At 37.3% G+C, this 16,847-nt stretch overlaps 1 protein-coding gene across 1 annotated transcript in view; it reads left to right on the top strand.

Moving 5' to 3' along the window:
• LOC138039232 (AP-3 complex subunit beta-2-like) overlaps nucleotides 1-16,847 on the top strand; it is a 59,405-nt gene that overhangs the window by 40,701 nt on the left and 1,857 nt on the right. The window contains exons 21-30 of the mRNA XM_068885438.1: nucleotides 867-985; nucleotides 1,146-1,245; nucleotides 2,608-2,703; nucleotides 3,177-3,292; nucleotides 3,608-3,722; nucleotides 6,072-6,193; nucleotides 6,758-6,943; nucleotides 7,599-7,641; nucleotides 15,347-15,431; nucleotides 16,531-16,628. Of these exons, the coding sequence (XP_068741539.1) occupies nucleotides 867-985; nucleotides 1,146-1,245; nucleotides 2,608-2,703; nucleotides 3,177-3,292; nucleotides 3,608-3,722; nucleotides 6,072-6,193; nucleotides 6,758-6,943; nucleotides 7,599-7,641; nucleotides 15,347-15,431; nucleotides 16,531-16,628 (1,080 nt within the window). The remainder of the gene's footprint in view (nucleotides 1-866; nucleotides 986-1,145; nucleotides 1,246-2,607; nucleotides 2,704-3,176; nucleotides 3,293-3,607; nucleotides 3,723-6,071; nucleotides 6,194-6,757; nucleotides 6,944-7,598; nucleotides 7,642-15,346; nucleotides 15,432-16,530; nucleotides 16,629-16,847) is intronic.

Below are 16,847 nucleotides of genomic sequence, written 5' to 3'. Positions count from 1 at the left end.
GTATACTCTAGTATACCCTAGTATACCCAAGTATACCCTTGTATACCCTAGTATACCTATTGTATACCCTAGTATACCCAAGTATACCCAAGTATACGAATTTTCTTTAGCTTAACGAAACTTCGAAGAAAAATCGCCCTTTGTTTAAGCGAATTATCGCTTGATACGCCGTGAAATTTCACTCGAAGTTTTGTGCGAATTTTCGTGGAAAAGTCGCGGGAACAAAGAACAAAATTCGAGCATTTCGCTTGCATTACTTTTGCACAATACTGTATCAAGGCCATCAGGGTTCATTCTAGCCTGTGTGGCTGGCAGGATATTAACTTTTTATCCCAGGAATATTTTAACATGCTGGAGTAAATTGATGGTTGCTTTGTTGTGTTTTGGCAGTAAGTGAATTTTAATCTTTTTTTTTCAAAACTGCTTGTCACCATGCCAGTTGCAGCCCACTCATGGCCAAAACGCAACGAAAAAAACCATCTTTTTACTTACAGTGATTCATTGCGCAAATAATCCTGTGATAAAATACTCTGCCAGCTATGCAGCCTAGCTTCATATTCCATCATTTGATATATGATGAGCATTCTGCTATCATAATGACAAAGTAGCGACTGAGATACCAGTAAGTGATCCTTGCACTTTGCTCGACAATTTAAGCAATGGTCTCTTATAGACACCTGAGAAATTCAGGGTGTTCCAACCTCTGCACTGCCAGTGCAATGCCGTACCAACTGAGCTATGAAGCCACACAGTTGGGCTCATTTGTTCCCGTACACATACTACAATAAAAAACAGGTTTTAACATTTTCAGTTCATCTTACATGCTAGCCAGCGCTCATGTAAATAATTATCCAAATTGTTTTCAGATCGCCAAGGCTTTCAGGTTGGCTCCCTATCTCACATGATCAATCTGAAGGCCACAGGCTATCAGGAATTGCCATCATATCCAGAGGTTGCTCCAGATCCATCTGTCAGAAATGTCGAAGTAAGTCGGTCTTGTGTACTTCGACAAAACAGGTCCATTAACACTAGGGAACATTTTCTTTTGTAATAAATAGCAAACTAAGGTTTGCTATTCAGATAAGGCATAAATATTGTATTAAACTTTATTTGTATTTCTGACAACATTTTTCACCTTTCCCAAGGTCAAAACATACTGGGAACCAAAAAAGAAAAGTGGTAAAGCAAAGAAGACAACATTTTATTCAGACACAGAATCTGAGTCAGAATCTGAGTCAGGATCAGGTAAATCATTTACAACAATAATTATTGTTACAATGTTGATTGTTAGTATATACCACGCAAGAGAGTAGTGCTCGCCATGCATGCTAATTGGCAAACTCAGGTGATTAACCAAGTACTATTCGCTTCCGTAGTAGCCACCACATGAGATTTGAAATTTCCAATGAAAAATAAATTAGTTTTTTGGTTCGGTTTTTATTCAGTTTGTGTGGTACACATTGAAAGAATTATTCACCTCAGTGTTGGTCGAAGTGGTGGATATTTACCAAGCCAGCTTGGCAAATATCCACCTTTAGAACCCACCCATTAATTTTCAGGGGATTTTATTCGCTAATTACGTCAAATGGTGCAAACTCACGAGACAGTTATCATGCACTAACCTCCATTGTGTGGGTATTTGCCCTGCAAAGCTGTAGCCAACATTTCCGTCGAAAAGAAACAAAGCCAGTGGGACAAAAGGCAACATAAGAGTTTTTTTAACCCTAACCCTAACCCTAACCGGAAAAACTGGAACGCTCCGGAACTCCCTGGAAGTAACCCAAAACCCTCAATTTGGCTAAACCAAACTAAAAACCAACCTAAGAGTGTTCCAAGGTGTTCCGGTGTTCCAGATTGTAGTTCATGGCGACACAAAGAAAGAGCAGCCCTTGTCTATAACTTTCTCTCAATAAATTATGGTTGGTTTATTTCCCAAAATGAGCATTCCTGATTGGCTATTACATTGCGTGACAAATTGACGCGAGCAGCCAACCTAGATTGCAAGATACAAGCAATTGTGGTAAACAAAACTAATACAAAAACACTGTCATTCAGGCTTTGCACATTGTCTGTCATGGTTGAAGCTTTTCTTCTCAGCCAAGTAATGTTATTCATTTTGCGGACTCTCTCAGCCACGGATATTATCAGCTGACAGAACAGCTGCCCGAAGGGATTTATTTACTAACTATTCACCTCCAATTATTAAGTTCTTAGTGTACACCAACGCCCGCTGCAATTTGCGACCTGCAGCTCCAGCCATTTTGAAAGTTCAACGTACGCGTTTGTTTCAACGATTTTAGAGCAAAAGAGAGATTGCTCCCAGTCTAGATATTCCTTTCATTGTAGTATGCGCCAAGCGTGCTCTTCAAAAGAGAAAAGAACTGTTTTAGGCAAATTGGCTGTAGTGAGTTTCTTACCTAAAGTGCTGTACCTTTAAATACCCTGAAGTGGGCCCCCAATGATGAGAAAATTACCTGGCATTAGACAGTAAAATCTTTGAGTGTCACTCTCACGAGGGAAAGCGTTAAAAGCCAAAAGGCATGGTCATATGTTCGATACTTCTTTTCCTCGTTCTCCTTAACTGTTTAATTAATGTGCAATGTTTAGAATCGGGCAGTGGAAGTGAGGAAGAAAGTGGAAGTGGCTCAGAATCTGATGATGAAGGTGACAGCAAAAGCGAGTCAGGGGCTTCTACTAAAACTGGTAGGAGATGAGACCCTAACATTCCTCTGCATAGGAATTTTATTAATACTTGTTTAGTAATTTTTATCTGGTTCTGAATTAAATCCATGAGTGAGTATTTTCAGAAGTCCATAATTTAAATTTCCATTCATTATTGACCAAACTTGTTCTTTCAAGATGGCTGGATTTTAGCCAAGGTTTTTTTTTTTGCATTTTTATGGACCTCAGCTTCATCTCAGGCGATATACGGGTAAACATGAAAAGGGAAGGAGGTCAAACAAGCTTGGTCAATAAAGGATTAAATTTTACCATAAGGCCACTACAAATGGCTTGTTTGTTTCCCAGCACTGGTAAAGAAAGTCATGTGTGATGGTACGCTGGTTTTTGTTGCAAAATAAAGTTACCAAGTCTGTTTTGACTTTTTGTTATTTTGTTGCAGACTTGACCTAAAGTTACAATTTTTATTAACCATTTTGTTTTAAAATGTTTGACAGTGAGCGAAAGTGAAGAGGATAGTCATTCAAGCGAGGAGAGTGAAGAAAAGTCATCGGATAAATCAGACACAGAAAGCAGTGAGGAAACTCCTGACTCTGATTCAGAGGAAGAGAAGGTTTGTCCGAGGTCATTTAATAAAGAAATTCAAAAGATGAAATACAACTTAAGGCTAATATGCCCAACCACTGAACCACTTTGCCTTTGCAAAGTGCTGCATCATGCTATGCCAAAAAAAATAATGATGTTACTTATACCAGCCTGCAGCTGCATGTCCTCTGGGAAATGTTTAATCTTCTGAAAACACTCACATCTTGGAAAAAGCAAACTAAGATAACTGAGGTTTGTTTCCTGGTATGAAAGGTTCATATTATTGTTATCTTTATTGTTGCTTTATTAATTATTTCAAGTTTTACTTTCTTTTCATTCAAAGCCTCCAGTAAAAAAACCAACCAAGTCAGCAGCAAAGGTTACAAAACAAGAAAAATCTCCTAGTAAAACCACTTCACCAGCAGGTAAAGGAAACACCTTGCTGATACTGGATGACTGTAAGCTTCATTGACAATTAATTCTTTCTTAACTTATGACCTGTTTTGCTATGCAGGCCATGTGATACCATCAAAGACTTAGGTAAAGGGTATTTACATGTATATGAGACTGGGATGAACTCAAACCGATATGAACTTGTTCAGATATGAAATTTTTGCAGTCATTTACATGAAACCACGATGAAATGCTTGGTGCCTGGTTTTTGGATGAAATGATATGCTTTGCCAACCCAAAAGCATACAGGCTTGAAATTTGACCCAGTTTGAGATTTCTTGCCACCGCACACTGGTGCATGGCTGAGTTGATTGAGCACCAGGCTTTGACTCCAACCGGACGAGCACTCAGGGTCTTAAAATAACTGAGGAGAAAGTGCTGCCTTTGTAATTACATCCACAAATCGTTAGATTCAGATAAGGACTAGAAACTGTAGGCCCCATCTCACAACCCTTCACTGCTCACAATCTAGTGGGACGAAAAAGAACCCGTATACTTTTCGTAAAGAGTAGGGCATGAAGCTCCCAGTGTTGTGGTCAGACCTCATTTCATTCATTTGTGTGCTGGGTGAGATTGCTAATGGACTGATAGCAGGTACCAGCGGCGCCTGTATATGCTGATGTCCGATCTCCTCCATAGATCACTTGCTTGTAAAGCACATTTGAATATGTAAATAGAAAATGCACTATATAAATTCATTACTATATATTAATTTTACATGAGACAGGTACAAACTCAGACCGGTCTGATTTCATTGTCACGCTGGTCTCATGCACGTAAATGCATAAAAAGAAATGTATGGAGGTTGATACGAACCGGTCCAAGTTCATCCTGGTCTGATGTAAATACCCCCTAAGTTTACCACTGTAGTATTTGAAAGGGTGTAAAAATTAAATATTTGGTAATATTCATTTGGTAATAATTTTATTACGGGTAGCTGTTGTCCTGAAAGTAAATTTAGTGGCTTTTTAAGCAAAACAAAATTGTTGTTGACAGACATTATTTCAGATACATGTAGACTTGCAAAAGAGAAGGATGAAAAATGCCAATCGTTAATTTTTTCCAAACAATGCTGGTAAAAAAATCATTGAAGTTTTCCATACAGGCCGTCTTTTTTTACTCTTATAATTACATAATTAGAAAAAAACGAATTAATTGATGGTCATTGGTGACACAAGGATCACAAAAAGGCCGTGGCCTCTGGAAAGAACCAGAGGTACAATCATGTAGTTTAATCTCCTTGAACCATAGGATTTGTCCTATTATAATAATAGCTTGTAATAGCTTGGGGCAGTGCTTATAAAACGCACCTACTGTAAAAAAAATTGCAAACCAAACAAAATACAGTTTTACAATTAGTGTTTTTTGTAATTACATCTGGACCCATCACAGAAAGTGCTCTCCCTTACCTAAATCTTATAGACATTCTAACTTAAAGTAAATATTAATAACCCAAGTTATTCACGGATTTTGATTGGTTCTTGCCTATGATCTATTAGAGGACAGACGCACGATTGACGTCACCATCAGCTTTTATGCGAATAAAGTTTAATTCTTTATTATATAAAACAAATAGATTCCATGTTGCCGTGGGTCTGTTCAGTAATAGATCATCTGTGATCTATTACTGAACAGACGCACGTACGGCAACATGGAATCTATTTGTTAAGTAAATAATGTTTACCATTTCCACACTCTAAAAATTAATTTACCCATTTGTGGCATAAGAGGCTTCTGCCAAACGTGTTTGATAATTTTTTTCAATATGCCAGCAGTCGGCATACATACTATACAAGATATGCTTCTAAGCAAAACCTCTGCAAGCCAGCCTCGTCCTCGAAGCAACATGGGAAACAAATCTTCTCGTTTATGCAATAGATCTCTGGTGAGATCATGTTCCTCATCACATGAAAGAACTCACTACATTTTCCTTTTCCAAAGAAATTAAATGCTATTTGCTGTCAGAACAAAACTTGAAAGTAACCTGACTATACTAATTTTAATGATGAAATGGTATATGAAATGAATCATATGTGAATTGCGGATATGAAATCAAGTGAAGCTATGATCTTCGCAGTTATGAGAGCAATTTTTGCAATTGCGTAGAGAAGCCTGAAAAATTGTCGGCTAAGGTGTCAACAATGCATTGGCCCACAGTGGACTCAAAGTTCGAAGTTAACTATGACATATTGGCTAACACATTGCTTTCTTTGGGATTAACTTTGAATAATGATAGTGTGCCCTCACAATGAGAAACCACAACACTGGGAATCAAATACCATACTGTGCCAACCAGGATTGTGGCCTTTGTTTATAAAATAATAATTTAAAAGTATTAATGATTGTTGTTTTAGTGAATGAACCAGTGAGTCCAAACGTTGGTTCCACTTCTCATAACATTCTGTCACCAAGCCTGGCCTCTGAAATGGAATCTTTATCTCTTACAAGTGATGTTACAACAACTGTCATAACACCTGTGAGTTGCTATGGAGACTGTCTCATTCTTACCAAAATTGAGTCACTGACATTGCCATTGTTGCTGTACCACAGTTTTATTCTAAGTGTAGCTTTTATGTTTAAAAAGCACCTTACCTCAAGGTGATCTCTTCATTAAAAGTGAACTCTTAACTCCATGGTGTCTTTGGCCTTTTTTTACTTCAAGAGTTTTTTTACACCCACACCAACACAAATTACAGACTTGAGTCTATTCCTGAAATGACGTTACACAATCATTGTTGCTATCCTGCATTCAAAGAATTTCTTTATTGCAAAGCAGTTTGTGGTGTTTGTGTGGGAACAAGTCCTCAAGGCCTCTGACCAGCTTGCTTGTGTATCAAAGAACTGCAAGTGTCTTTCTTGTTAATGCACATTGAAAAGAGTTTGTTATGAAAGTGGGGGAAAATTAAATTAAGTTGCTATTTTAGAGTTACAATAATGTTAATTTTATAGACCTTTACCTCTAAAAGGGCTTAATGCATAATTTAGCATTATCTACATTTTTATTAAAGTTATTTTCAAGATTTATTTTTCTTTTCTATAGCTTAGTTCAAGTTTTTATACTACAAAGTCCCATGAGCTGCTCCATCGAATGCAAGGCAAGGGACTCAGTGGCAGCTACAAGTTTGCCAGAGGTCCTTGTATTTATTCAACCACTATGGTGGCTGTTAAAGTTACATTGGTCAACAACTCAGAGGCTTCAATTTCCAACATACATATGGGTGAGAAGGTAGAGTATGAAATAAATCTATTCTATTTGAAGTGCTGGAACACGTGAGCCCACCAAATTGACCTGCTACATAGTGAGTGGCTTCATAGCTCAACAAATTGACCTGTTCCAAACTGAGTACCATAGACTGTAGCTTCATAGCCCAGTTGGTAGAGCATTTCCACCAGCACTGCAGGGGTCATGGGTTTGAATCTAGTTGAAGCCACCTTCATTTTTTCTCTCTTTCTTTCCTTCCTTTAATTTACTGCGCCTTTCAATAACATGCGGACTCTTAAATTCAAAGGTCAACGGACAAATGCATTTTTCACTACCGTCATTTAAATGTTCGGCGGCTCCTCCAAGCTTCCGACTTCTGTCGAGTGCGTAATAATCAAATCACATCGTTCAGCCCAGTTCAGTCAATAAAGTCGGAAGGTGGGAGGAGCCGCCGAACATTTGATTGACGGTAGCGAAAAACGCATTTGTCGGTTGACCTTTGAATTTAAGAGTCCGCATGTTATTGAAAGGCGCAGTAAGGTGGAGTATGTTACAAGGAAGAATAATTATTTACTAGCACTTATTGGTGCAGTGTGATATTTTTTTGCTGCTTTTTGGTATAGAGTAGTGGACTATTCACCTCTCCACACATTCACTGTACTGTTTTTTTTTTTTGTAGAAACTAGCATCAGGGATGAGTATGCACGAATTCCAGGAAGTTGGTTAGTAATTTGTATTGTTGCATTCATCTCTGATAATCCTTTTCTACTTTTGATGTTTCCTGTCAGGGGTTTCAATAAGCACCGATGGCCGACCAAAAACGTTGGCTACTTCGCTCAGAGAAGTCGGCTATTTTCCCCCTAAATTGAATTAATTGAAGTATTCCTTTAAAACTAAAGTAAAATTCATTTTTGATGGACTTGAATGTACTTTTTTTAAACCTCAATTTCAAAATAATTATCAGATTTGATACTTCCATCTTCGAGCTACAATGAATGGCATTTTTACTAAGACCAACCGTCGCATTTTTTACGTTCAGTTACGTGCGTCCGCAAACATATCAAGACGTTTTATGCAAAACAGGTTGTTATTGATTAATCGTTGCATCAAAACTTGTTTTCCACCAAAACAGTAAATGCTTCTTTTAGTTTCATTGGTTAAGCCTTTTTGTTCGCTCAGATCAAAATGACATATTCTTATCGTTCGACTGAACTGATTTCTCATGTTGACCGAACAAAATTATTGTGGTTTGTCTAGACAAACCAAAATGTTTCAATTCGCGCTTGAAAAAACGTGCAAAAACGTTTGCCGTTCACGGCAGCGTTAAATTGGTAGTAATGATGACATGAAGTTGCCGAAAGGTCATACAACATTTAAATCGTTAATTTTCCTTTTGAAATGGTTTTCCAAATCTGTCTTCGCTGGAAATTATCAAAAAAATGCGCGTAACTGCGCACTCAGTGTCTTTGTTGATAAGAAATCTTCCTCTAACTTTGTACTCAAATTGTCGCCCAGGACGCTGGAAATCGCATTTCAGAGCTTCCAGATTTCAAAATTTTCTGGGGGAGCATGCTCCTAGATCCCCCTAGACGAAGGGGCTTGGCGGCCCCTTGGATGATGCAGTCGGCTACTAGACTTAAACCAGCTGCCTACATGTACTTCAAATTTTATTGAAAACCCTGCCTGTTGAGCAACAGTCACCAACTAAGCTCAAGTAAATGAGTAGGTCGAGTCACAAGTGGAATCATTTTTCTAATCTAATGCTCAAATGTGACCCTTCACGCAAAAAGGGGGCTTATCCAAATTTCACGCTATGGCTATTTTCACGGTCCTGGCCGTGAAATTGAAAAAAATTTTTGGAATGTGAGTGAAATTTCCCTTTCACGGCGTGAAATATTTCACGCCGTGAAAAAGGTCACAGTCCCCGTGAGAATACATGATGTCGGAGAAATATTTCACGCCGTGAAACAAAGTGAACTTCTTGAGTAAACATCAATCTGTTACCCTAAACATTAGCCATCACCATGTCACGCCGCCTGCAAAGGTTTTACTGCAAGCATTATTGGAAGTCTTTTGGAATCGCCAACTTGAGATTGGGTCCATTTTTTTGTTAACGTTTCTCTTTTATATCGTGGTTTGGGGAAAACGAAAGAAACGAAAATAACAGAAGAGAAAAATCGTAGATATTAAAAATCTCTGAACATTGCCCGACACGAAATCGATGCACAATAAGATAAGCGTTTCTTATTTCCTTTCTCTGCAAAAAAGCACACAACTTTAGTTTACCGGAATTGGTTTTAAACGTCGAATATTTGTAAAAGAATCTCCATGGTAGTTGAATCTTTACCAGAAATTCAAAAGAATGAGCTCAGTAAAACCATAAGAGAAATCAACATGTCATGCGCTGTCTGTAGTAAAAATTAGATAACCGGTTTATGGGATCAGCAAAAAATTACATTACCTTCCTGAAATAAGAAACAGACACGTTTGGCACCACGGAGTCTGGCTTTGTTGGCGTAGCCAAAAATTATTCTCTACGCGAACAGTTTCTATTCGCTCGTTTTTATTGGAATATAAACTCGCAAGCTCTATTGGAAAAGATTAGGTTATGGTGAAATTGCGACATAATGAGTCGTGTAGTATTATTTACCTTTCGTGAATTTTGGCTCAGCATTTTAGCAATTAAATTACAGATAAACTTGCATGACAAATTTAACAAAACGCCGTTTGATTCGACTTGTCATTATGTTGCTGTTTTTTAAAATGTTGTACTGCAAATATATATATGCTTCTGGTAAGTTAGCCTCAAATAATTCGTTTGAAGAATTCAAAACTAAAAAAGAACGCATGCATCTTACATCGCGTGTAGTCAAACCCTGCAGGGAAAAGAGAAACCTGGTTTTGAATGAAAGACAATGGAAAAGTAACATTTTGCGCAACACGTCTAATCTGCGGTTAGGCCAGGGCGGAAATAGACCGGGCGGTGAAACGAGCGGGTCCGAGCAAAAAGGTGTGATACAGTAGACTGGGGTCTACTAAAAAGCCTTTTCAAAATGGCGGCAAGTGTTGAGATCGGCGACTCAATCGAAGTTATTGGAAGAATTGCTTTTACAGGACATCACAGACGACTTTTTTTATTTGAACGAGAAAAAAAATTCTTCAGATGTTCCAGACACATAGCTGATGTTAATGTAACAAACATTTTCCCTCTGTTTTTGATTGGTTCTCTCCTATAACCTATGGTCTTTAGGTAAATCCAAGTGTTTTGATTGGTAAATCCAAGTGTTTGCTTTCTTGTTCACTTTGCCATACAAGCCATTTCCATGGAAAAGGTTATAAGTCATGGTTTTTTTTACATTTTGTTTATATTCTGGAGAGTATTTTCACGAATCATGCTGTGTGTTGAAGGACCCAAAAGGCAAATCAAAATACAAGTAACAACTTGGAAATATTAAGCTCTTACTAACCGAGCTGGAGGGCCATACTGGGGAATATTGGTTGAACATTGTGGAACTAAAGATGGAGCGCAGCGAGGTCCATACAAAAATGACCAAGGTGCAATATTCCTCAGTATGGCTTTGGCAAGCTTAGTTAGAAAGTAGTTTATCATATGGTACTCGGGCCATGGTTGTTTCTTGAATTTGTGGCTTTTCAAAAACAAAAATTACACAGCTTATGACTGCTTCCAAATAAATGGTCGGCATAGCAAAATCCTAACCAAGAAAGAACCAAATTATCACAATGCTTGCATTTACCTCAAAACTACCTTACCACAGGAGGAAAAGCTGGCAGGGCAAACAACCCCCCACCCTTAGCTCAAGGTCTAGATCCGCCACTGATTACCACAATATTTTCTGTAGTTGAATGATAATTCAGCTAATTATGTGCCTTACTGTGAGTACAATAGTTGTGCAAAGGTTAATCATGTCTTTAGAAATCAGTCATGTTCAGAGATATTATTGGCACAGGATTTGGGGAAAGTGTTTTTATTGTCATTATTGAGAGCTTACTGAACACAGGCTGACCAGGGTGCACCTCAGGCTAAATGACATACCATCGTAGCTTACTAGTTATTATGAAGAGTTGTACAGTGTCAAGAGAACTTTGGTAAGCCTATTTATGGTTAGCTCTCACAAGCAGAAATGGTAACATACTATTTTCAAAACAAAATAGAAAATAGAGCTAAATATTGTTACCTATTACCATTAATTATCTGAAAATAAAAGTCCTGCCTTCCACATTATGTACACAGTGTGACATTGCAAATCTTCTAATTTGCATAATCTAAAAAAAAATTAAACTGGAAATATGAGACAAGATATTACAAGGTCGTAAATGCTATTGCCCTCATTTTTTGAATGACCTTTACAAAAGAGTGATAAATGTTTTTTTTTTGGATTATAGGCTCCATAACCCAATCAATAAGACTAGAATTTTGCAGAGTGGTTAAGCATTTGAATTACAAACCCTGTGAGGGGAGTCTGAATGTATGGCAAAAACCTCTACTTTGTGTATGAAATACAGATAACATAAAATAATGGAAACAGGCGACAAGAAACAATATCGCACCAAAATATAATTTCTTGCAAACAGTGGTTAAACAATAATTATGTTACCATTTGTGTCTGGTCCCCCAAGAAGGAGTCATATTGAATTAAAGATGAACTGTCCAAGTTAAATTAAGTTTGGTTATTTAATAGTAATACATCAAGCAGCCGTCAACCTAGCAACCTTTGTAGCTTTCTTAATTGGTGTTGATAGAAGAATCCTCCTTACAAGAAGGGTTTCTCTCCACTAACTAAAACATATTCACTAATTAGCAGGTAGTTTGAGGGCAATATTGTGTGTGTGAATGGTGAGTTGAAGAAAAATCATAGACAAAAGTTAGGGTTAGTCTGTAGAATGAGGGGGAGAAATTTACAAAGCAAACTCTCAACCCCAAAATAAGGTTAACAAATGAAACAAACTCTGTGTGAAATTAAAAACTTGAATCACAGAAACAGCCAGATAGTACATGTATGAAAAACTCAATCCCGTAGGAGGGATTAACAAATATTTGACCATGAAAATTATTCAGCAGAAGTGGCCGGCGTAGTGGTGATGTCTCCAAAAAGGCTCGTGGTGTATGAGGCCACCTAAGCAGAAACAGCCACAAGTCAAAAAGAGACCTTGCCGAGTGCTGGAATATGACACTGACACCTTGAAAACAATATGAAACAGAGATTTACTGTATTGATTTGTACTAATTGATTGAGTAAAAGGGCTAGATCAGCCACACATAAGCCCTCAGACCCCCAAAAATAGATGCCTGTGATCCTTGAGTGTGAAATAGTTATGCTATATTTTTTAAGTTCTCTGTGCGGTGTTGCTAGTCAAGCCTTAAACAATAAATACAGTCATTGTTATTTTTTAAGGGATGTTCCTGGGCTTATGCTTGTAATTATTTTATTTGTGTTTCACACAGTGGAACAAAAATTTGATCATACTGATCAGCCACAGGTTAGCTTATTTGTTTGTTGAAACTGCACAAAGGCAAAGAAAACAATATGGGGTTTGGGAGAGGATGGGGTCAGTCTTAAAACGTAGCAGTAGTGATAGGCTACAAATTGCTTTTCCTCACGGGAGGATATTCTACAAGGAACTGTAATCATTGCTTTGTCCTCAGTTGTTACAAAATATGAAGGAGTTGCCATGGAATAGTATGGCAAGGGGGCAAGGACATGGTATTTACAATAACTTATTAGTTTTGCATTGTTTTGCTGTGATCCATTTTAAGTCTGGTCTACATATTACCTCGAGATCAAACATTGTTTGCCATGTTATGAAGTGTTCTGACGCATCAGTCCTTCTGTGGAATGTTTGTTGAAGCTCTTGTTTCCAGGCTTTGAAGTAATTAAGTACTTGGTTTAAGTTGGTAACACGTTGATCTGTTATTGACTGCAGTGGACTGTTATCTTTGAAGACATTCCAAAGCATTTCACATTTACATCAATTCTTGTCTTTGTCTTTGCAAACTTTTTCGGACAAAGTATTAACAGCAAGCTTTTCTCGTATTTTATTTAAATTATCAAGATGAACTTACAAGCGCCTTGATTAAACCGTATTTGTTGTTTGTTGATTTTCCCAAGCGGGCGAAATCTTGAAAATAGTTTTTTATTGTCGGTAAAATTGACTGCGGCGGGCGATTCGTCGCGAGCGATTTTAAGTGAACAAGTTTGAAGTTCTGAAACGCTGCTATATCCAAATATATCCAGCTGGTTTTTTACTATGTTTTGTAAAAGCTATCGATCTTAAACATATGTAAAATTTAGAGTGGAGAAATGTGGAGTACTCGTAAAAGAAGCAGCGGAACACGGCATGGTCACGATAAGGGGGATATACCTGCATTCGACACTGTCTTACTTCACTCAAATTTAAGCAGCTTCCGACGAAAATACTTGAGTTATATTCCAACAGACAAAATAGTATTGAGTTTTGGGTCAAAAATATCAAAAAAGCCTGTAAATAATACACTACTGGTGGCCCAAAAATAAAGAAAGAAAACGTGATTTCCGGTTCGTCGAGAGGATATTTTTGGCAGCCATTAATTGCACCGGAAGCGCGGAAGGAGCGTTCGTGCCAGTCCTTCTCCGCATCACTCATTGGACCAAGAGCGGAGTGCTCGTTTCACCGCCCTATGTATAAGCGCCCTGGTTAGGCCCTCTTTTCTTTACAGCTGGCGCGAAAAAGAATGCCTTATCGTGTGTTACAACACTTCTGAAACCCACTGTTTCACATTTTCAAATCTTGCAGACAGTGACTGAAAGTTGCCGTCTTCATGCGAGACACGTATATGAAAGACGAGGTTTATACGCGATCCGACGTTCCACTTTATTTTATTTTTGTCTCCTGAGTGCTACTGAGTACAGTGCGTCGGGAGCAATGATCGCAAATTTTAGCGATTGCGTGAGGAAAACCAGTCGCTGAACTAACAAAGAAAGTGGGATACTGCACGATTAGTTGAGCCTTCGTTACATCGAAAAAAAAAATTTGCACGGCACGGCAAGAGAAATGCACTAAAAGCGGTAAGTCACCGATAATTACAAACATCAATACTCGGACAATCTCGGTAAACATTTCCATAATAATCCCCCTGAATAATATACATGTCGTCCCAAAAAGATTAGTATTTCACTTGATCTGTTTGAGTCATGTCAACAAACCAGTGAAAATGTATGGGAAAGTCACCAGCAAAATAACCGATTTTGCAATTCTTTGTCGCTTTCAGGGGGTAGAATTTACTTTTTCCTGAGCTTTATAACAATTAGGTGGTCATCAGAAATTTCTTTACAATGTGACATTTTCCAGGCGTCAATATTCAGGAATGAAAATTCTTCCTCTTCTTGGCGTTGATCAGCTATGAATCAGCTTTCACAGATTTCTCGTACCCTGCGATAAGACATTCTTTTTGTCCTGAGTGCCAGTAGATTATCATGGTGTGACGGATTTCTAAACAATCTAATCAATTTCAGGCCGTGAATATTATTTTCACTCCCAATTTCACAGCGTGAAATTTAACCCTTTTTTCATGCCGTGAATACTATTTTTCCCTCCAAATTTCACAGCGTGATTAGTTTCACGCCAAGAGTGAAAATTGAATTTCACGGCGTGAAAAATGAATTTCACGCACCGTGACCGTGAAAAAAATTCACGGTTTTCAGTGAAATCCATAAGCCCCCTTTTTGCGTGAAGGGTCACAAATACTGACAGTAATAAGGGAAGTTAATGCAATTCACTAGCAAGAGCATCTCTGTATAGCATACTTTTCAAATCATTCCACTTGGTGATGTTTCACCTCACTTACTGTAACAGCAAGAATAAATAGAATTATTATAAAATAATTAGGATAGTACATGCACTCTCATTGGTCAACAGCTGTGTTTAGATGAGAGTATGTAAACATAGTTGTGACATCACACGAATTTTGATTGATTTTGTGTTGTCAGATGCATGTTTTGATTGGCTTGTAGGTAAAAATGGAAAAAGACTGTCCTCTATTGCTTAAGTGCAAAATACAAAATTGTCATTGAAACACAGTCAGAGTTCTCAAAAGTCAAAGAAAGCCAGAACAACAAACTCTGAAGACTGAGACTTTTGCACTTGGTATCATGAAAACCTTTTCAGATGGAAAACTTGTCCTATGTCACTCATAATTCCTTCCACTGGGTCCTTTGATCAAAGAATGAAACATTGCATCCCTGAAGGAAGTGAAATTACATTACAATATTAAAGGAGATGCCATAGATAATGCTTGTACAGGTAGGGAGAAATTGATTCAAAAGTCAGGAAATTCTGCATTAAAATCCTCTATTACCCAAAATGTCATTGCAGTGATTTGTTGTATGCATAGTATAATAATTAATGTAGCGATGTTATTTTGTACTCCAGCATCATTAGCACCAGGAGCAACTATCTCAGTAACGGCTGGAATCAATTTTAATGACACCACGCAGCCAGCAAATTTTAATTTGTGGTAAGAACCAAGGTTTTCTAAATTAATTTTAATTGGAAAATTGCCCACAAAATTTTGAAACACTTACAAAAAGGGGTAGAAAAATATGGCAAGAAAGCCCAAAGAAACCACAAGGTTTATACAACTTGAAATAATTTTATTGGTCTTCCCCCCGTAATGACAACTTTAAACAATTTAGTTACATTTGAATCTTTTTAATACTAATTTGGCAATGTAATAAACAAGAGATAATTTATAATAACAATAATAATAATAATAATAATAATAGAAGTAAAATAGTAATAAACAAGAGATAATTCATAATAATAAGTTATTATTATTATTATTATTATTATTATATATGCTGCACATTTTTAGGATCTCCATTTTCCACATCTTTGTTACATAGAATCAAGTGTAATAGCCAAAAAAAATGTGGAACGGATTTCCCATTTTGTGCATGGTATCAATAATATAGAAAGTTCTTCAGCGTTTTTTTTAAGTTGCAGCTCTTATCAAGTTGTGAATTAATTGTAATGCTGAGCTTATAGGCAACTTGATAAAAATGTAAAAGGTTTAAGCATAATTCTCTTTATCCATGTAGGCTTGACATGGGAGACTCTTATACATCAGCTACAGTTAAGCATCCCCTTATTAAATAGTTAAGTTACCTGCAAAGGCATTCACAAGAAACATAGTGCATGTTAATTAATAACGCATTGATAAGATGATAGCAACTTATCAACTACACTGACACATCACATGCTAAAAAAGACGCACATTTACAAGACTAGTTGAACATTAAAATTCTCAAAAGGCAATATGCAAATTCAGCTTCACTTTCTTAGGCAATCTTTTGGTAATCTCCTCAAGGTACAACCTAAAGTGAGCAATAAACCTTGAATAATTTTTGGTGGGAAAAATATTTTGAGAGTGGTCTTAACATCACAAGCAACCAACAAGTTACAAAAATTATGAGAAAAAGTTAGAAGTCATAAACCCTTCCCCACTTGAGAGCAAGACTTTTGATTTTACTCTGACTGGTTTAGGTGTGAATGTGTTAACTGGGAATCACCAATCACTGGGTAAATTTAAGATGTTGAGGTGTTTTCTATTTTAGTACACAAAACAACAAATTTTCAGTCAGCATTAAAGCTCCTGTTGGTGAATTGTTACAAGGATTTCCCATGACAGAGGCTGACTTCCTGGAAAAGCAAGGTAAGCAGGCATCAATAAATTAAAATAAAACCAACATCATCAACATCAATGAAAGGCAGGCACCAGAAATAAGCCCTCTTGATTGTAAAAAATGTAGTTACAGGAAATTGTCATCCAAAATTTCTGAGTTTATTTTGTTAGCGAGATTTCAGGAGTAGGATGTCTTTAATAGCAGAAGGGGGAATCCATCTCCTATAAAAATGTATAGATTGGAGCTTA

The sequence above is a fragment of the Montipora capricornis genome, chromosome 2 (genome assembly GCF_036669925.1).
Source record: "Montipora capricornis isolate CH-2021 chromosome 2, ASM3666992v2, whole genome shotgun sequence".
Lineage (NCBI taxonomy): Eukaryota > Metazoa > Cnidaria > Anthozoa > Scleractinia > Acroporidae > Montipora > Montipora capricornis.
This window is presented reverse-complemented; position numbering and strand designations above follow the sequence as displayed.